A 20,323-nucleotide genomic window follows, 5' to 3' on the forward strand; every position below is an offset into this window, starting at 1 on the left:
TCCACTTCAGATACACCTTTACCTGTCAGCCTGACAGTTCTCTGTCCACTTCAGATACACCTTTACCTGTCAGCCTGACAGTTCTCTGTCCACCTCAGATACACCTTTACCTGTCAGCCTGACAGTTCTCTGTCCACCTCAGATACACCTTTACCTGTCAGCCTGACAGTTCTCTGTCCACCTCAGATATACCTTTACCTGTCAGCCTGACAGTTCTCCATCTGCCTGTTAGACGCTGCTGTAGTTGCGAGGCCTTTTGTGGGGAGAGGTAGGTGTGGACTGGCGGAGGCTGAGAACGCCAGTACTCTGTTGTTTAATCTGAACTCTGGCCCTTTGGTTTTGTTCTATTATGAGAAAGCATTGCCCTGCAGTCTGGTGCACACCCATGATAATGACCTTGTGTTTCATGTGGCCACTGGCCTTTACTGGGAAGCTTTCGAGGCCATAGTGACACTTTACTGGGAAGCGTTCGAGACAGTAGTGACGCTCTCTCTACCAAACAGAGATTGTCTGATTTTTTTATATTTCACTGCTAAGCTCTGAGAAATTCGTTAGGCATTATTCCATTATTCCATTATTCCATTATTCCATGTCAGCTGCACGCAACTCCCTCCTCACTAAACCTCACGAGCCGTCCCTCTGCTAAAAGCACTCGCTCAGTTAGTGCACAATTCTCAAGGTCATTTCGAGGGCTGTATTCTTGAGATTCACTAGGAATTGTAAAAGTCCAGTGATTGGTTGGTAATAAGGAAGTATTCCTGTAATTCTCATTAAAGGACCAGAAAGGTCATGTGGCTTTAAGAGTAGTGCCCTAAGCATGTTCCCATTATTTGTGGCTTCATATTAACTTCCTCAAACACCTGTGAAAAATTTCACCTGACGGGCGTCAGTTTTCACCTTAACAACCATCAGCACAAAGAGCTATCACTGCAAAAACAGACAGATTATAAAACATTATTTAACACATTTTAAAATTAGAAAACACAAAACTGAACATCTTGTGATAATTTATGCAATATTTTCTATGTGCAAATGTAAACAGAGATGTAACAAAATATCAGTTAAATTACACTATTTCAGTTTTGTTGTTAGATATAAAACAAGTCATAACTAAGAACTCAAGAAATTAAGTTTAAAGGATTAAACTAATGTTTTAAAATTTAGCATTCATGGAAATTTTTCTCTTTCAGAACATTTTCATTTATGGCCTGTAGCAGGTGGAGTTTAGTCGACTGTAAGATTGGAAACGATCAATAGAACAAGACTTCCTTTACAAACTCACATGGGTTTTCAACTATAGCTTTTATGACTCATCTGAACTGGCAAACTCTTCAAGAACAATGATAAATAAGAACTCATAAAAATTGCCAAAGGAAGGACAGCATGTGCTGTCTTTATGGCACTTTGACAATACTATTAATAATCAATAATCTAAAGCACAAACCATACTTCTTTATCTTTTCTTGGCCTTTATTGCCAGTTAATCTTTAAGCACCTGCCCTGTGTGCTCTTTGATGGAGCAAGGACATATCTGACACCCCTTTGCTCAAGTGGTCTAGGGTAGATCCTCGCTCTCAGCCAATAGATTTCTTCCAGTGAACAGCTATGAGACACAGAAAGTATATAAGCAGATGTTTAGGGCCAGTCTCCATCGAAACAAAGTGTCCGCACAGGGAACCTATTCAAACCTGCCCGAGATACAGCACCTTCCATGAATTGAGCTGAAATAACTAACTACCTAGATGATTACGTGGTCCTATTGCAGAATCCAGCAGAAATCTTAAACAGTGAAGAGAGAGGAATTAACACAAAGTTTCTGATGGAGAGGTACACCTCAGTCGGGGGGGAGCACGTGAACCCCGCGTTCGAATCGTCCAAAGATGACCCTCCTCACTATGAGGAGACATCCTTCTCTGGTAACGGTTACTCCAACGGAGAACGCAGGGAAGTCAGGCCCTCTGTCGTCAGTGCTTTTGGTCATGACACTCTGGACCGTGTGCCCAACATCGACTTCTACCGAAACGCAGGCAGTGTGAGCGGGCACCGCGCTGTCCGCCCCTCACTGCAGGAGCTTCATGATGTCTTCCAGAAGGTAAGACCCAAAAGGGCTCGTCGTCATTCTCACAACTATTAAACACCGACAGCATTGAGACCCAGAGAGACAGCCGCCTCTCCAAATCAGATGTGTCTGTTTTCTGACACGTGATGATGATTTTTAGGCAAAATTTTAAAAGAGATATTTGTGATTTTATGCAACACAAAGGATTTTCGTGCTTAGCACTAGTTTCAGTGTTAGTGCCACCTCTGCACAAACACTCTAACATTCCTGAGGTAAATCATACAGGATCATTTACAAGCAGACTATAGGCAATATGAACGACATATGTACAATATGAACGACATATGCACAATATGAACGACATGCACAATATAAACGATATGGACAATGTGAGCAATATGCACAATATGAACGATATGAATAATATGAGCGATATGCACAATATGAACAATATGCATAATATGAGCAATATGCACAATATGAATAATATGAGCGATATGAGCAATATGCACAATGAACAATATGAGGACGCTGAGAGTATTTTCTCTCTGTGTAAAGCTGCTGATAACTGACAGTGACAGAAGAGTCAGCTCTGTTTATTTAAATAAATATCATCTTATGTAAGAGAGAGTGGAGTTTATAGTGAGTGTTAAACCATTATCCCTTTTATCTACCTTTGTTCTTTATTTTATTTTTATATAGATACATGTATGAGATATGCACAGAGAGGACAGAGAGATTACAGAAACATGTTGGCTTTAAGCTTTTTGTGAAGGTTGGTTGTTACTTATGTGGGGAAATTCAAACAAACACGGAGACGAGATATTGCAACATGAGCGGCTCTCAGATTAGCAGAGAATTACAACATGAGCGGCTCTCAGATTAGCAGAGCATTACAATATGAAAGCCACTGAGAAACATCTGGTTTGATCACCTAAAGCAGGGAAATCTATGTCTTTACCCTAAATAAATTAAGACCCCCCTAAATAATACAGTCCTCTTTAGAATTAGACCGTGAAACTATGCAGAAATCCTCTCACTTTGGATAAAGGGAACCTAGAATACCATAATCTTTTTTTTAATAGCGTCAAAAAGAATTGGTCTAATGGTCCCAGGTAATAAAATTCACTTGCAGAAGCAGAGATATTTTGTCTGTGCTAGTACTGTGTTTTTGCAGACAAAATGAATTCTCTGGATTCCTCTTAAACTCACTGCGCTGTTAAATGTCGTTTCCTTTTGAACAGAACGGAGGCCTCGATATTCCAGACACTATTGATGATGGAGAGAGCGTTGGTACTCCAAACGATGACGTTGAGTCAGTCTTGCCACCGAGTAAGGGCGGAGCTGTTAAGTTTGGCTGGATAAAAGGAGTTTTGGTGAGTAGGATTATGGGATACTCCTGCTCAGAATCAGTGTATTCTCCTCTCTGTAAAGTGCTCATAATGAGGTTTTTGAATGTGAAGCGTACGGTTGGAGAACAGGCCGTCATCTCGCTCTGTCTAAGCCGTTAACGTTGTCTCTCCAGGTGAGATGCATGCTGAACATTTGGGGAGTGATGTTATTTATCCGCCTGTCCTGGGTGTTTGGTCAGGCTGGCGCAGGTGGGTGTGTTCTCCATCTTCTCAACAGCTTTAAACTCTCTCTCCAGGTCACAACAGTTTAGCCCCTCAGTGTATTAAAACTCACTAATTAAAACCCACTGATAAATACTGATTAATGAAAACTTGTTGACGTGTGACACTGATCCTACATTTTATTCAGAGTTTTTCCTGTTGTTGAAATTTTTCTGTAATTTTACAAAGTGAAGAGGGCAGAAAAAGGCCTGTCACTCGTAAAGAACAGAAATATGTGTGTGTGGTTCAGTGTAGGTTTTAGGGAAGGTAAATGTGTGTGTGTGTGTGTGTGTGTGGTTCAGAGATGTTTTGGGCTGCAGGGACATAAAATATCCTACACTGTGTTCAGCAATGGAAGTTTACATTCATCTAATCACTGCCTGTTTCAAAAGTCCTTCAGTTTAGGTTTAAACCACAGGAAATGACCGAGGGCAATAATCACACTCAAGGTGTTGGGGGCACTTAGCAGAGCTGGCACTGAGAGGCCATTAGTGAACTAATCAGACCGGTTCTTGGGTTTTTGGCTGGTTTCTGTGTTATTTACGCTTGGTCAGTGTAAAGTCCAGATGATCAGAGCCACGGCTGCAGGACGGGCTTTATGACGCGTGACTGATGGGTTGGGTTTCCTGGTACAGGGTTACAGCTTCTCTGGACTGACTCCTGCCTCAAGACCTCAGGGCACAATCAGTCCCCAGAATGGGCCATTTCAGAGTCAGTTGGTGTATTTTATTCATGAGGGTGTTGGGCGAGACTTCGGGTTTGGTTGAGTCCAGAAACTGCAGTAACATGACTCTTTAAGGGTGACAGGCATCTGAACATGTGACTGTCTCATATTGTCTCAAAGACATCACAAAAAACACAGGCCGCCAGCTATTTTTTTCTCCTGGCCAACTAATTTGTGTGTGTGTGTGTGTGTGTGTGTGTGTGTGTGTGTGAATTCAAGTATACAATCTGAGTGTTGAGTCATTGTGTGACCAATCCTTAATCTCAAGCCCAATAGCAAATATGTGTTTGACATGATTGCCTTACGTTTCGATAAAAACATGTGTGGAATGTGTTCTCCTGATTTCAGGCTTGGGGATTGTGGTTGTGCTGTTGAGCATGGTCGTGACAACAATCACCTGTCTGTCCCTGTCAGCCATCTGCACTAACGGAGTGGTCAGAGGAGGTGAGTAATCAGCACACGTCTCATCTCTCACACAGAGCGACAGATCACTAACACACACAGGACCTGCTCACGCACACACGCATAACACCCAGGTAGATCTGTTGTTTGTTAAATAAAAACCATTTTGCAGGAGGGGCATATTACCTCATCTCACGCAGTCTGGGACCAGAGTTTGGAGGTTCCATCGGACTCATCTTTGCCTTTGCCAATGCCGTGGGTGTGGCTATGTACGTGGTTGGCTTTGCCGAGACAGTCGTGGACCTTCTAAAGGTATGACGTCCAAAGAGGCCGCCCGTGACCTTGAAGGTTCCGTAAAGGACCTGTGATGTACTGTTAACACACACCAGTGTGACCTTGTGACCTTGAAGGTTCCGTAAAGGACCTGTGATGTACTGTTAACACACATCAGTGAAGTTTTATGGTTGTTGTTGGTCTGCCTTTGCAGGAGCATGACGTTCTGATGGTGGACGAGGTGAATGACATCAGGATCGTGGGCTGCATCACGGTGGTCCTGCTCCTGGGCATATCCGTGGCAGGCATGGAGTGGGAGGCCAAGGTGAGAGATGAGTCATCGCTGAATATTATGTAGAGAAAATGAAATGAAATGGCAAATGTCAAATGAAAAGCGTTGATGAGGCGCTGACAGGCACTGTGCCTCTTTGCAGGCCCAGATCGTCCTGCTGATTATCCTGCTGGTGGCCATTGTCAATGTTTTTGTGGGAACATTCATTCCTGCGAGCACTGACAAAAATTCAAAGGGATTCTTCGGTTATCACGGTGAGGGACAGAGTGTTTGTAAACGGACCTCAGCTACACTGAGACAGAACGAACTGGGTCTGTGTGTGATGTGGTGATTTGTGTGTGTTGTGTGGGTCTGTGTGTGATGTGGTGATTTGTGTGTGTTGTGTGGGTCTGTGTGTGATGTGGTGATTTGTGTGTGTTGTGTGGGTCTGTGTGTGATGTGGTGATTTGTGTGTGTTGTGTGGGTCTGTGTGTGATGTGGTGATTTGTGTGTGTTGTGTGGGTCTGTGTGTGATGTGGTGATTTGTGTGTGTTGTGTGGGTCTGTGAGTGATGTGGTGATTTGTGTGTGTTGTGTAAGTTGCTGACAATGGAATACAGTAACATGGTAAAAAATGACCAAATTTATCACATATGCAACTAAATTTATATTTAAACATAAAAATTACATTTTACGTCACAGCATCGATAATGGAGGAAAACTTTGGACCCGACTTCCGCGATGGGGAGACATTTTTCTCTGTCTTTGCCATTTTCTTCCCGGCTGCCACAGGTATCCTGGCAGGAGCAAATATTTCTGGAGATCTTAAGGTAAGAGCGAAAGGGAAAGAGAGAGAGAGAGAGAGAGAGAGAGGGAGAGAGAGAGAGAGAGAGAGAGAGAGAGAGTTAGAGAGAGAGAGAGTTAGAGAGAGAGAGAGAGAGAGAGAGAGAGAGAGAGAGGCTCTTTAGAGAGTTTCTAAACAAGTGAATTAAAATCTTGGACACATGTAAGCATTAGACTATGTAGTAACCTTGATTGCCTTTTTTTATGACTATGATTCTTAGTCCTTCGTTTTTTACGATCAGCCTTTACTCGTCTGTTTACTCGTCTGTTTACTCGTCTTCCCGTTGGCTCTCTTTTAGGATGCACAGGCTGCTATTCCTAAAGGAACTCTCTTGGCCATCCTCATCACAGGTGTCACCTACCTGGCCGTCGCCCTGTGCGTCTGTAAGTACCCAACTCATTTAGAAAGTAAAAAGAAAGTATAAATATCCAGTTATCTTATCTTCTCTCCATGACGGTCCCATTGGTGTGAAAGCATTATCTAAACACCAGTCACAGAGAGCAAACACAGCCTGACACATTTCCGAAGAAGCTGCTATTCAGAGACAAACAGATTACACCACAGTTTAGACAAATCAATTCCTACACTGGCTTCATCTTGGCAAAGTCTCTATATCTGACTTCAAAATCAATAAATACCACACAGGCTCATAAACCCCCTGCTTCACTCACAAACCTGGCCCCCTGCCTAAAACAGTCCAGCCTAAAACAGCCCAGCCTAAAACAGTCCAGCCTAAAACAGTCCAGCCTAAAACAGTCCAGCCTGAAACAGTCCAGCCTAAAACAGCCCAGCCTAAAACAGTCCAGCCTAAAACAGCCCAGCCTAGAACAGCCCAGCCTAAAACAGCCCAGCCTAAAACAGCCCCAGAGCACCAGAGCTGTCCCGCACCAGTGAAGACTTCTACACAGTCAAATGGGTGTCTCTGCTGGAAGGCACAGGCTTCTCAAGAGAACATATGAATCAAAGCCCATAGCAGTCAGGGAAATGACAGACAAAACCAGTTTTACAAATCACTCACAGGAACACTTACAACGTGGGAACCTTTGAAAAGATCCCAGATGCACTTTTTTACAGCAGGCGAACTGCTCTCACTGTGTTTGGTTCTGTCTCATCTGCCAGCTGCCACAGTGGTTCGCGATGCCACTGGGAACAGCAACGACACCACGGCAAACCTCGGAGGCCCCTGTGAGTTCTCCTCTGCCTGTGATTTTGGCTATGACTTCTCCATCTGTGCCACTCAGAAATGCTCATTCGGCCTGATGAACAACTTTCAGGTACAGGCTTATTCATCAGCCTTGGCTGGCCTATCACACAGGCTGTGAGACAAACTTCATCAGATCAGACACATGCAGAGATGAAGAGTAGCAGTCAATGCTGTGGGTAAATCTGTGTTTGCCCGTAGGTGATGACCCTGGCGTCTGGGTTTGGGCCGCTCATCATCGCAGGAACCTTCTCCGCCACGCTCTCCTCTGCCCTGGCCTCGCTCGTCAGCGCACCCAAGGTCTTCCAGGTGAGTGACAGCCAACACAGCCCTGCCCCGGAAACCTGTAACCGTCTCATTAAAGCGCCACGAAGAGGTGATGTGGGCTCTGATGTACAGCGCCCTGGTGTAAGAGCCGAACACACCTCAGTAAAAGTTAAAAGGTTATGATAACATTTACGCATATTTAATCAATAAGAGTGTCGTTTATTAAGTCATAAATCCCTAATTGAAAGATCCGCACGCTTACCCTTCTTATATTTGACAGTCAATAAAACAAACTCAAACAATGGCTGATTGAGTTGTTCTGAGGAGGGCAGGTTGTCTTACGGAAAGTGATTCGGTTTCTTAACCCTCCTTCCCTCAGGCGCTGTGTAAGGACAAAATCTACAAAGGGTTATACTTCTTTGCAAAGGGTTATGGGAAGAATGATGAGCCCATCCGTGGCTACGTGCTAACCTTCATCATTGCCGTGGCTTTTATACTGATAGGTGACTATACCAAACATGTTCTACTGTAAACAACGCTATCTTTGTCGCTTCAGAGAGTCTTCTGATGATATTCATCTCACGGCATCGTTGCTTTCTCATATGAATGTCTCTAACATTTTACTTTTTTTCTTTCTAGCACAACTCAACGTAATTGCCCCCATTATATCCAACTTCTTCCTGGCTTCCTATGCCCTCATCAACTTCTCCTGCTTCCATGCCTCATACGCAAAGTCACCAGGTCATTCGCTGTTTCAGCACCACTCACACCTCACTGTCGCTCATCACTTCTTTCTCAAAGCTTTCAAAACTATTCATATGCACTTTTGTCGTTTTTACATTGTTTTCTTATGTAACTGTGTCTGCAGGATGGAGACCAGGATACAAATACTATAACATGTGGCTGTCTCTGTTTGGTGCTGTCCTGTGCTGTGCTGTGATGTTCGTTATAAACTGGTGGGCGGCTCTGTTAACATACGCCATAGAGCTTTTCCTCTACGTATACGTCACTGTGAAGAAACCAAGTAAGAATTCTGTGGTGCCACGCTACCTTTTACACGACCTGCTACCTGTGTGAGCTTGTTTTCTCAGTCAGTGCTCACTGGTTGTGTTTCCCTCAGACGTAAATTGGGGGTCGTCCACGCAGGCGGTGACGTTTGTAAACGCGGTGAATAACGCGTTGACGCTATCGGGAGTAGACGACCACATTAAGAACTTCAGGTGAGAACTGTGGCAAAGCTTATCGCTGCTTTAAATAAACGTTTTGTTGTAAATTTATTGTTGGTGCACAAAGTCCATGGCTACCTAGTGTGACATTCCAAAGTTTCGGTCAATAATTGTGCAATGGAAGGTTCTGGTTGATCACTGTCTCCGGTTAACAGGCCGCGTTCTGAGAAGACTCATTATGGTTGGACTCTACATATAAATCTCACACTTTTAAGAGAAGTTCTCTGCAGTTTTCTGGAGATTCATAAAATGTGATTACGTTGAGGAGATGCAATAATGTTAAATGGAATGACAGAATTACTCACAAACTTGATATAGAATATTTCCACAAGATTTTTTTATGAGACACATTCTTGGAAAGCGCCTGTCACAATGTTTGGAAATAACATTATAAGAACGTTATAAGAACATTATAAGACCATTGACAGTGATGCAGGAATGCGATGTAAGCGTCCTCAGATCTGTGAGTCTTAAAAGTTTCTCTCATTCTCAGGCCTCAGTGTATCGTGTTGACAGGATCTCCCAGAACCAGACCCGCTCTCCTGGACCTGGCGCACTCCTTCACAAAGAACTACGGCCTGTGTTTGACCTGTGAAGTGTTTGTGGTGAGAGACTGTCCACTCGAGCAGTGGAGACCTATCCTACAGATAATCAACAGACCATCAGCTATTTAACTATTCAATCGGTTTCCATCAGTGCTCCAGCCACTGATCCAAACCAAACCACCAAATATTGTACTTACGTAACTGTGTTATGCATGCATGTCCATCAGGGCCAAAGGTCGGAGAAGCTCCCAGACTTAAGTACTGGTATGGAGGTGAACCAGGCCTGGCTGAAACAGCAGAAACGCAAGGCCTTCTACGCAGCAGTGGCCAGCAGCAGCTTCAGAGAGGGGGCAGAGAGTCTGCTGCAGGTCAGTACACAATACCAAACCAGGCCCGCAGAGTTAATAACCAACAAAGCTAAACAGCTTTATTATTGCCTGCATTATCACTGAGTGATAAGTCTGAACTGCAATGCCAGGATTGCGAACTTCAAACAGAGCAGATTAAGAACCAGGGCAGCTTGTTCAGAGCTGGAGCGTAAACAAAAGTGACTCAAACAAAAAGACAGTCATTAAAGTGCCATAAAGCCTGTCCTCGCCTCCCCCACCAGGCCTCAGGTCTCGGCCGACTGAAGCCAAACACACTGATGATCGGGTTCAAACGAGACTGGAAGACAGCACAGGTTCCAGACATTAAGAGCTATGTTGGCGTGTTGCAGTAAGTTCCCACACAGGACCAAAACACAGTTCTGTCAGGGTCCAGGAGCCAGGCATGATAATGACCTGTTGTCCTCTTTATTCCAGCGATGCCTTTGACTTTGAGTACGGAACGCTCGTGCTGCGGATCAGCCAAGGCCTCGACATCTCCCACGTCATCAAAGCCGAAGGTGCGAACATCCGTCGGAAAACCTGACCAAAAAAACACATTCCCATAACTCGGCATGTATCAGTCTTACATGCTGATCTAACACACGCTCTCACACACAGCCCGTAACACACACAGCCCGTAACACACACAGCCCAAAACACACACAGCCCGTAACACACACAGCCCGTAACACACACAGCCCGTAACACACACAGCCCGTAACACACACAGTACAATGTCAGAGCAAATGTAAGCGCAAATTACAAAACAAAACAATAAGATTTGAGAGGGTTTAAGTAACAGAGCAAAACCCAAAGGGATCAAAGCATTTGCATCAGGCCGAAGTTTAGGTTTTGGGATTTCGATTTGACTATATGGTGCATTACATATGAAAGAGAAGGTATGAGAATGAAACTGTTCTACAAGAAACTCAACATTTGCTGCTCTCTTCACCAGAGGAAATGCATAAACTGATACTAGAGCAACAGGCTCTGGAAAACGAAGAGATCCAAGAGGAGGGAGGCAAAGGCTTTTTCAAACGATCCAGAAAAACCTCCAAACAAGTGCTGACCAGCCGAGGTAGGCCTCTGACCTGCTTTTATTACAAAAACAGACTTTTGTTACAAAAATAGACTTATTTCTTGGGTTTTTTTCTGTGGAAGCAGAGTTCAGGCAGAAATCAGCATTATCATTGTGGTCCAATCACATTTCAGAGTGGGAGTGATTTGAATGTCTCGGAGGAGACCTGAGCCACACTGTCTGGGCGCTCCCTCTGAGGACGTTTCCATAAAAGCCTCACAGATTAGCTGAGCTTTTTCTCTCAGGGGCTTTCAGACCAAAGGGTACATTTGCTAAATGAAAGCAGTGTTGCATAGATCTTCAACAATCAGACAACCCCTGGCAATACAATAAAATCTGATTAAATGTTCCCTATAAAATGTCTGTGCTCTGGTAATCTCATTATGTGGTCACTTTCATTCTGCGCTTTCTTGGATCCAAGCTAAGAGCAGCCGTCTCCATACATTCATTAAAGCTGGCAGCATTTCCCTATCACAGTATATCACATTTTAGTTTTTGCAGGACAGACATAACAGCAAAACTTTAATCATAAGCAGAGACATGCTGAGATAACAGTGGTACATGCATGTAAAGATCGGGTGAAGACTGACATGTTTTAGTTGACAGTCCACTGAAGAATTTTTCCCTCTATTTTGTCAGTTTCCGTGAACATGCCCCAGGCCTCAGATGTTGCACAGATCAACCAGAGACTGGTGGAGGCCAGCTCCCAGTTTAAGAAGAAACAAGGCAAAGGGACCATCGACATCTGGTGGCTGTTTGATGACGGAGGTATGACAGCAAGTGTCAAATACCAAAAATCTTAAGTTTAACATCTCTTAAAATGTGTAGTAAATGTAACTCCAGACCTACAGCATTGACAGTACGACAAACCGCATTTTCAGTGATAAACATTCTGACCATTAATTAGACTTACTCTAAAAGTCAAGTGGATTACCACAACAGCAGCAGTGGCGGATACAGAAAGTAGCTGAAGGGCAGGCCTGGAAAAGTCTGCATGGGCCTGAGTGAAGCTCATCACTGCACCTTTTCTTCAGCAGGCTTAGATATTTACAATGTGCTGACCAAAACAATAATACAGCCATGACTGTCATTGTGGCAGTGTCCTACATAAAGAGCAGACTTAACACTAAACAGGAAACTGTATTGGCCTGACCTTCCTCTAGACATGTGTTTTGTTTTTGTTTTTTTAAGAAAATGGGTCAGTGATAGCTTTTCAGCCATAGTTGCACTTAACAATTGCCAAGCAGCTGCTACGTGAAACTCTGACAGAACTATTGGCGTCACTTAAGGTTAACATAATGTAATGTAGCCTAACGTCAGTCAACAAACATATGAGAGAAAGTTATGAATATTATTATTATTATTTCATAATTCTAATGATTCCCAAGACAAAACAATTCATATTCACTGTAATTAGTGAATATTAAACTTTTAAAAAATTGTATTATAAAAAAATTATTTGTTTTCATGAATCTGAATGGGTGGGTCAGCTTTCAATCTGGGCGGGCCTGGGCACACCCCCACCCACTCATAGACCTGCCTCTGAACAGCAGCCCTAAGTAATGATTCCTCTGAAAGGGTCTAATCTAATCGTGTTAGTTCACTGTTTAGATGGCTTTCCGATGAAGGATAACTCCTGTGTGAGTAACACTCGCCCTTTCCGACGAAGGCTGATTCCTGTGTGAGTAACACCCTGTCTGTCTCTCTCTCTCTGGATGCCATGGGATCAGGTCTGACTCTACTGCTTCCCTACATCCTCACTACCCGTAAGAAATGGAAGGACTGCAAAATGAGGATATTCGTTGCTGGACAACCTGGGCGCCTACAGCAGGACAAAGAGGAGTATGTGAACACAGAGAAGCCCTGCTGATAGCAAAACACACACAGCACCACCAAACTCTCATTTCAAACATTGGGAAATAGTCATTTTTCATTGTTTAACCAGAATTTGCGTGGTCTTTCAGGATGGAGTTGCTGTTAAAAAAATTCAGAATCAGATGTGCCGACATCAATGTAATTCCAGACATAAACGTCAGACCTAGTGCAGAAAGGTAACTGCATCAAACACACACACACACACACACACACACACACACACACAAACACACACACACACACACACACACGCACACGCACACGCACACGCACACACACACACACACAAACACACACACACACACACACACACACACACACAAACACACACACACACACACAAACACACACACACACACATAAACACACACACACACACACACACACACACACACACACCCAAACACACACAAACACACACACACACCCACACACTTTTGTAAGAGTCACGTATGAAACACATCACATATGCCCCGTTCCTCCAGCTGGAAGAGCTTTGAGGACATGATTGAGCCGTTCCGTCTCCACGAGGGGAAGAAGGAAGCCGCTGAAGCAGAAGCCCTCCGTAGGGAGAACCCCTGGAAGATTACTGACGCCGAGCTGGAGAACTTTGAGGAGAAGGTAAATGCAGGTTAAAGCAGTGGAAGACACACAGCCTCCGTTAGTGTCTGTGCAGTTTAACATGTGTCTGTCTGGCCTGCGTTCACAGACATACCTTCAGGTGAGACTGAACGAACTGCTGCAGGAGAGTTCCCGGGCGGCCAAACTGATCATTGTGTAAGTATTGTTAACCTTACTGAGTGCTTTCCTCTAGCCTGCGTCATAAACAGCTTTGAAAATATGTTAAATGAGAACTGCAAGGTCAAAGTGTTTCTTACAACTGAGTGACATAACACCCCTGGCCTGCAGGAGCATGCCCATTGCCCGGAAGGGGTCTGTCTCTGACCACCTGTACATGGCCTGGCTGGACGTCCTCACCAAGAACCTGCCACCCACCATCCTGATCAGAGGAAACCATAAGAGTGTGCTGACCTTCTATTCCTGAGCCTCTCACAAAATGCCAATGTCTTTTTCTGAGCCTGTAACAAAACAATGGATAACAGTTACAGAGAAAGCAAAATGCTGCCATCTGCTGGAGCTGTATATTTCTAGCAAGTTTTCTTGTAATTATACATCTCAAGCAGCTCTATGTACATATGCACAGCTGTATTGTAAGAGAGAGAGATAAAATAAATGATTCTCATCAGCATGACAATATAATATATCTTGTTGCCAATGATCCACTTTTATGCAGCATTTCATGTAATTGTGATTATAACTGTTTTATTTATTTTATAGTGATATGGGATATTCCACTTTAATTTGTCATGTAACACCAGGGAACAGAAATGTACTGTATGCATAATTCTCACAGTGGACTCAGTAAAATTTGTAACCAAAAAAATCACGTTAAGAAGAAACCAATATCTAATCTGTTTCTATGGTGGGCTGATATTTTTCTTTTGTATAACATAGGTCTTTTTCATCAGCAATCCTTCTTATGTAATAACATTAAAAATAAAGACGTAAGAATTTTACACATGCCAGCGTGATCGATTCCATTAAATACTATCTTGTATGACTGAAGGTCACAGAGGTTTCATTAGGCCTTTAAACTTGGACTGTCATTTTTTTTTTACGACTTTTATGTGAATCGTTTTCATATAAACAGTTTATTTGGTTTTAAATAGGGTGTAATCTGTGTGTTCGTTCTCGGCGGTTAAGTGCCGACAGTGCATTGTGAATGATATGAGAGTCTTAACGATATTCCCATGGTACCGTATTATGATGCGAATATAGCTCGCAATCAAAATTCTTCCAAGATGTGATCATTTTTATTACACGATTCCTCCGTAAGCTGCAGAAAGTTCCTCTGAACTGAATGGGCCATCCAAGCGTTTGGAGGTTCGACATTTCCTCCGCTACACGTCGGGGTCCAGTTCGGATTTATTTTTCGATAATGATACCTGACTTAGTTAACGTCAACAGGCTGTGAATTGGGGTTCTGAAACGGTCGTAATCGTTTGTGTACAATTGTGATAGTCTGACAGATTTTTGCATTAAAAAAAAAACATATTTATGCTGGGCTGTGAGTAAAAGTGTAGCCACTTTCTGTTTGGATAAGGGTCGTTTGTTTCTGCTGAGGCTCTTAACGACGGTGTTGCATTTCTTAACGCAATGCTTCAAACGTTTCGAAATACTGTAACGTCTTGAACGCATCACTGTCCACATCAACATGGCAGAAACGCACCGGCAAGGCTTTTACACTGTGAATTATGAAGTTATCTAACTAGCTGAACCATACACCCCAGTGTGTGACTTCTGTCAGTCCAAAGAGAGGGATACAGGGAAATGAGTCTCTAGTGACACAAGTAAAGCTGGAGAAGTCCTAGATGGCTTACTTATCCTCTAAATGTTTCAGAATTGTTTGCAACAGTCTTCTTCGTAAAAGGAGTCCTCGTTACCGTAACGGAATCGTCGGACAAATGAGGTGTTCACACACAGATGAAGGTGACGGCTAATAAATTTCTTTTGCTTCAGAAGCATTTATATGTTGGTCTAGAGCAACTGAAAGAAACACCTGAGTTTCTGGCCATGGCGCAGGCATCTGTCATTTAGCTGCAAGCTAACAGGAAGCGGTCGTGTTCTCGAGGGCGTTTATTCCATATAGGATAAGTCAGAAAAATGTACGACTCTTACCCTTGCGTTGTTCATTGATGCGTAATAAGACAAAACCAGAAATGCCAGGGAAGAGGCACTGGTCATTTTGAAGTAGATTTGTTTCATTTTCTGTGGGCTTCAAATGGTTTACTAATGGCCCTATCCACTTTTCAAATGGCTTGTGTGGATTTACCCACTTTATTACTTGAGCGACAGTCAGTCAGTGTTGCCAGACGTACGATAATTTTGCTCACTGTACGATGTACGATCAGTAATGCCAAAAGTTCCATAATGTACGATAATTTCATCATTTTGTGACACTTGGCCTAGACTGATTACAACTACTAATACCATCTCATTTTAATTCATTTCCCGACACAATCAAGATAGCAAAATATGAATCTTACGTCTGTGTTTACGCATTTCTTCTCACGTGTCGTATTTCCAGCCAATCATGCTTGTTGTGATGATGAACGTGATTCACGAGCACTGCTGTCGTTAACTTAACCAGTAATCAAATACTGTTTACAAATCAGAGATTTTAGGTATTTATATTGAATGCGGTAGCTTGCGGGCAGCATTGTATTTACCCAGTGCAATTCGGTCATCGTTTTAATATTACAAGTTGAGAGTTTGCGCCAATAAGGCTAGATTTGTAGGCGATGTCAAATAGTTGTTCCTCTCAGTAAAAACGTGTTTTCTGAAATTACACATTTACGCCTATTTGTTCTCTTGATTATGACTGATGATTTTCCTCAAAATACAATCATTTTAAGCGTCTGGTACGATATTTTGACATTTCCAATCTGGCAACGCTGGGTAACGTCGACCTTGTAGTGGCAGTTTACTTATAGAGTGCTGTCTAGTTGGTTCTATATGCAGTACTAAGAACAGAGATAAATAAAATACAAATCTAACCGAAGAACGTGTTTATAAATGAGTAGCTTCATCACAGCCACAGAGCATAATTACATGAGATGTTCTCCGTGGACCGGAAACAGAATCGCTCAATCAGTAGGGTTATCGAGATCTGAGATTCAAGTGAGACAGGTTTGACAGAAAATGTCTCTCGTTTCTTCCATTCCTCCTGTGGTAGTCAACAGATTCTATCCATTATCGCTCCACACTCCAGCCCAGTTGGTGGCAGTATCGCTCCATTTCTTGGGCGACCAATAGGCATAGAAGCGTGAACGCGCGAAAATTTGGCGCTGGCGGCATCTATAGGCATACAACATCTTAGTAGCTGCAGAGGAGCATAGGAACCTAGCCAAATTTACAGTTTCCCCATCTCTGTAAATTTGAACTGCTTATTACTTTAACAAAGTTACAGTCTGAGCACCAACAGTTTGGCTCCGAAAATGCCATGTTCTGAAGTTACAGATAGCACAGCTCTCTCTCCCATGAAGAGGAGCAGGACGGATGGGGTGACCGAAAATGCACCAGTTGTGCTGAAGTTTGCAAAGTTATCTGAGAATGCCACGATTCCAACCAAAGGATCCTCTAGGGCTGCCGGTTACGATCTTTACAGGCAAGTAGAATAGACTGTTGACTCATTAATTTTGTCAAAGAGCTTAGTGTCCATGCTGACAGTTCAAAAAACGTTGCTCAGTTGTATGCTTATTGCTGTGTGCAGTTATTTTAAAGACTTGATGACTGATTAATCAAACAGTTTAAGTTCTCGTTTATTTAAAGCCCAATATCACTGTTTACAGTCTCAGAGGGCTTTACATGCCCACAGGTTTACAGCAAACAAAGCAGGACAACAACCCCCGGCTTAATCCTCATAGCGGGCGAGAAAGAACTCCCCCCAAAGAACAGGTGTAACAGGGAAAAAATAGGGGGTTGTAGGATGTCATTAAGTCAGATAGGTATGGCAGCGCAAGCCCATGTAGAATTCTGTATGTCAATAAGAGGACCTTAAAATCTGCCCTGGCATGAATTGGGAGCCAGTGAAGAGAAGCCAGGACAGGGGTAATGTGGTCAAACGTCCTCGCTCTGGTCAGGATTCTGGCGGCAGCGTTCTGGACCGGATGAAGACTTTTGGTACTAGAGGCAGGCAGACCAGAGTACAGAGCATTGCAGTAATCAAGACAAAACGTGACATGCGTGAACAGTGGTTTCTGTGTCAGCTATACTTAGCATGGGCCTAATTTTGGCGGTATTGCGGAGATGATAAAAGGGCGTTTTGGTTGTGTTTGTGATATGATACAGACGTCACATGCTTGCTTTTCAAACAGTGCCTATGACTATTCTGTTGGACCGATGGACAAAGTCATTGTGAAGACAGATATTCAGATCGCCGTGCCATCGGGATGCTACGGTAGAGTTGGTGAGTGTACAGTGTAACGTATAGATTGTCATCAACTGTGAAGTGTGTTAATAAAATATAATATTGGGTACATCGTTTAAAAAATTATTATTGCCAAACTATTTGGTAAATTTTTCATCAAAGTAGTTAAAGTGGATAGACTTAGTAGATCAGTTATAAAACTATATTTGTTAACGTTGATATTTAGGGCACAGGTAATGTGTTGCCTTGCAGTTTAGCTTGCCTCTGGTTTTATCAAATCAAGACCCCAACTTACAGAATTGGGAACTTGACTGTCCTGTCTGAGGACACAAATCCAGTCAGAATCTTATATTTGCTATAAATCATCAGCTGACAAGGCTGTTTGACACATTGTGCAAATGTGACCCAAACTGAGGTGTTTCCTCGTTCAGTAAAAGCAGTATTAACTGCCTATGAATGAGATTCACGTGTGAAAAGAACACACAGCAGAAATGTAAAGTTTCCTTGACAAACAGTTTGTCCCTGTAAATAATCAGTCGTCTGAGAGATTGTTTTGTTGTTTACTCTTTTAAGCGCCTCGATCGGGGTTGGCAGCAAAACATTTCATAGACGTTGGAGGTAAATGGACTACGCCTTGCTTTTCTGTTTGTGAACACCACTTCCACATTGTTGAGTTAAAAATGTTCATTTGAGTTAGTATGTGGTTTCCTTTTGTCCTGTAATCAATTCAGCTGGAGTAGTGGATGAAGACTACAGAGGCAATGTTGGAGTGGTCCTCTTCAACTTCAGCAAAGAGACATTTGAAGGTAACCAGTCATTTCCAGAGTCTGAGCTTTAGACTTGTATGATTCTCTTTGAACAGAGGTCTGAACTTTTTTTTCTCTCTCTTAATAGTGAAAAAGGGAGACCGCGTGGCCCAGCTAATCTGTGAGAAAATCTGCTATCCTGAACTGGTGCAATTAGAGGTATAGCAGAAGTACCCTGATCTGTTTCCACAGTATCAGCAACACATGCAAACACTTCAGTGTGTTTAACCATAGTCTGGGCACCTGACGTGGCTGCAGGCCTTGCTTGTTTGTGCTTGTGCGTTTGAAAGTGGTGTGTGTGCGTTTGAAAGTGGTGTGTGTGTGTGTTTGTGCTTGTGCGTTTGAAAGTGGTGTGTGTGTGTGTTTGTGTGTATGCTGAGCAGCACTGTCCACACCAAGGAGCAAAACTGTTTGATACCAGGAACTGCAATTACATTTTAAACTGTTTTGACTTTTCCAGTCTCTGGATGAAACGGAGCGCGGGGCGGGGGGATTTGGCTCGACAGGACGCAACTGAGAGCGCGGCGCACAAAGCCAGAGAATCTGTGTTCTTACATGTGATATATGATATGAGCCAGAGAATCTGTGTTCTTACATGTGATATATGATATGAGCCAGAGAATCTGTGTTCTTACATGTGATATATGATATGAGCCAGAGAATCTGTGTTCTTACATGTGATATATGATATGAGTGATAATAAAGCTGGATGACAGACACAAATGATCAGTTTTGTTAAATGCGTTTGGTTTAATGGTCAGTTAGTTGTCACAGGTGCTGGAAGCCTTTTGGTTTATAATTATTTTTACTATTATTCACTATATTACATGTAATACTGAATGCAAAACATAAATTGTGGATCTATGAGGCAAATAAATCGGGTTGTCACCTTGCTATGCTTTAAACTCACACGTTTCCCAGAGGCCAATGTGGTGGTTCTCAACTCCAGTCCTGGAGGCCCACTGTCCTGCATGTCTTTGTTTTAACTCTTCATTATCACAACAAAATGTTCTGGTAGAACCATGCAGATGGCCTGGTTCGTTTCCTTCCAGAATAGATTTAGTGCCTCATTAGGAATCATAATGACTCATTCCTGAAGTACAACGGTGTATTGATCTTACACTTTTAACGTCTGTGTTGAAAACAGCATAAGACTTCAGCTGTGAGGAAATGACTGCAAGCATGTTTACGGGGTTTTTTTTCCCTGCCATCAAGCTGTGTATAGAGGGTCTGTAGCATAAAATGTACTGAGAGCACGTTTTTGATGGCCTGCGACATTTAAACATCTGTAGCTAGGTGACACGAAGTGGGAAAATCAACGAATTAAAATATAGGTAGCTGAATAAATCATGTTACGAGTCTACGGGTTAAACAAAAACATTTCTGAAATAACAACCAACACAACACCTAGTCGCCAATAAAACACACTCCAAATGTATGACAATAATTCTATTTGTATAGACATTTAATATATGTTTCGTATCATGATACGAGTCTACAATCAGTTTATTGACGCAATATAAGTAAAGCATCGTTTATCTCTGTTAGCGGGCTCAGAAAACCGTGTTGTAGGGATTAGATACACCACAAACTGCAATTTCATTCTGTCATACTGCACTTTTTTTAAAGTATGTTGTATCTTGAACAGTCATTTGACATTTTGGTGACTCTGAACGTGATAGTTTACATTAGTAACTCGACAGACTTGGACGCGGCTCACCCGTTTCAGATTTCATATGACACCGCAGGAAAAGTCCAAAAAGCAAATTGTTAAAGCCGGTA

The 20,323-nt window shown here is 42.8% G+C and overlaps 2 protein-coding genes across 3 annotated transcripts; both read left to right on the plus strand.

The window, feature by feature from the left end:
- Positions 1 to 1,819: 1,819 nt before the first annotated feature.
- On the plus strand, positions 1,820 to 13,790 carry slc12a1 (solute carrier family 12 member 1). Of its 2 annotated transcripts, none has more exons than XM_030766758.1 (26): positions 1,820 to 2,092; positions 3,304 to 3,435; positions 3,585 to 3,660; positions 4,745 to 4,840; positions 4,971 to 5,110; positions 5,286 to 5,396; positions 5,506 to 5,617; positions 6,044 to 6,171; positions 6,484 to 6,568; positions 7,305 to 7,459; positions 7,588 to 7,695; positions 8,033 to 8,156; positions 8,293 to 8,394; positions 8,522 to 8,677; positions 8,774 to 8,873; positions 9,373 to 9,484; positions 9,652 to 9,792; positions 10,035 to 10,141; positions 10,228 to 10,310; positions 10,748 to 10,870; positions 11,510 to 11,638; positions 12,601 to 12,712; positions 12,835 to 12,921; positions 13,231 to 13,366; positions 13,455 to 13,522; positions 13,655 to 13,790. In XM_030766758.1, exons 1-26 carry the CDS (start codon positions 1,820 to 1,822, stop codon positions 13,788 to 13,790), a joined length of 3,132 nt encoding a protein of 1,043 aa, XP_030622618.1. The 2 variants fall into 2 exon arrangements, with proteins under 2 accessions (XP_030622618.1, XP_030622619.1); XM_030766759.1 differs by having other exon boundaries at positions 10,748 to 10,864.
- Positions 13,791 to 15,041: 1,251 nt separating this feature from the next.
- dut (deoxyuridine triphosphatase) lies at positions 15,042 to 19,250 on the plus strand. Its single transcript, XM_030766318.1, has 7 exons — positions 15,042 to 15,295; positions 16,826 to 16,973; positions 17,683 to 17,774; positions 18,309 to 18,353; positions 18,467 to 18,541; positions 18,630 to 18,700; positions 19,002 to 19,250. The coding sequence occupies exons 1-7, from the start codon at positions 15,178 to 15,180 to the stop codon at positions 19,056 to 19,058; spliced, it is 606 nt and encodes a 201-aa protein (XP_030622178.1). The 5' UTR covers positions 15,042 to 15,177; the 3' UTR covers positions 19,059 to 19,250.
- Positions 19,251 to 20,323: the final 1,073 nt, after the last annotated feature.

Source organism: Chanos chanos, chromosome 2, assembly GCF_902362185.1.
Source record: "Chanos chanos chromosome 2, fChaCha1.1, whole genome shotgun sequence".
Taxonomy (NCBI): Eukaryota; Metazoa; Chordata; class Actinopteri; order Gonorynchiformes; family Chanidae; genus Chanos; species Chanos chanos.

Coding starts and splice junctions, on each gene's coding strand:
- dut (XM_030766318.1), top strand. CDS start 15,178: ATGGCTTACTTATCCTCTAAATGTTTCAGAATTGTTTGCAACAGTCTT. Junction 16,974..17,682: donor GCCGGTTACGATCTTTACAG/GCAAGTAGAATA, acceptor CTTTTCAAACAG/TGCCTATGACTATTCTGTTG. Junction 17,775..18,308: donor GGGATGCTACGGTAGAGTTG/GTGAGTGTACAG, acceptor TACTCTTTTAAG/CGCCTCGATCGGGGTTGGCA.
- slc12a1 (XM_030766758.1), top strand. CDS start 1,820: ATGGAGAGGTACACCTCAGTCGGGGGGGAGCACGTGAACCCCGCGTTC. Junction 5,111..5,285: donor CAGTCGTGGACCTTCTAAAG/GTATGACGTCCA, acceptor CTGCCTTTGCAG/GAGCATGACGTTCTGATGGT. Junction 5,618..6,043: donor GGGATTCTTCGGTTATCACG/GTGAGGGACAGA, acceptor TTTACGTCACAG/CATCGATAATGGAGGAAAAC.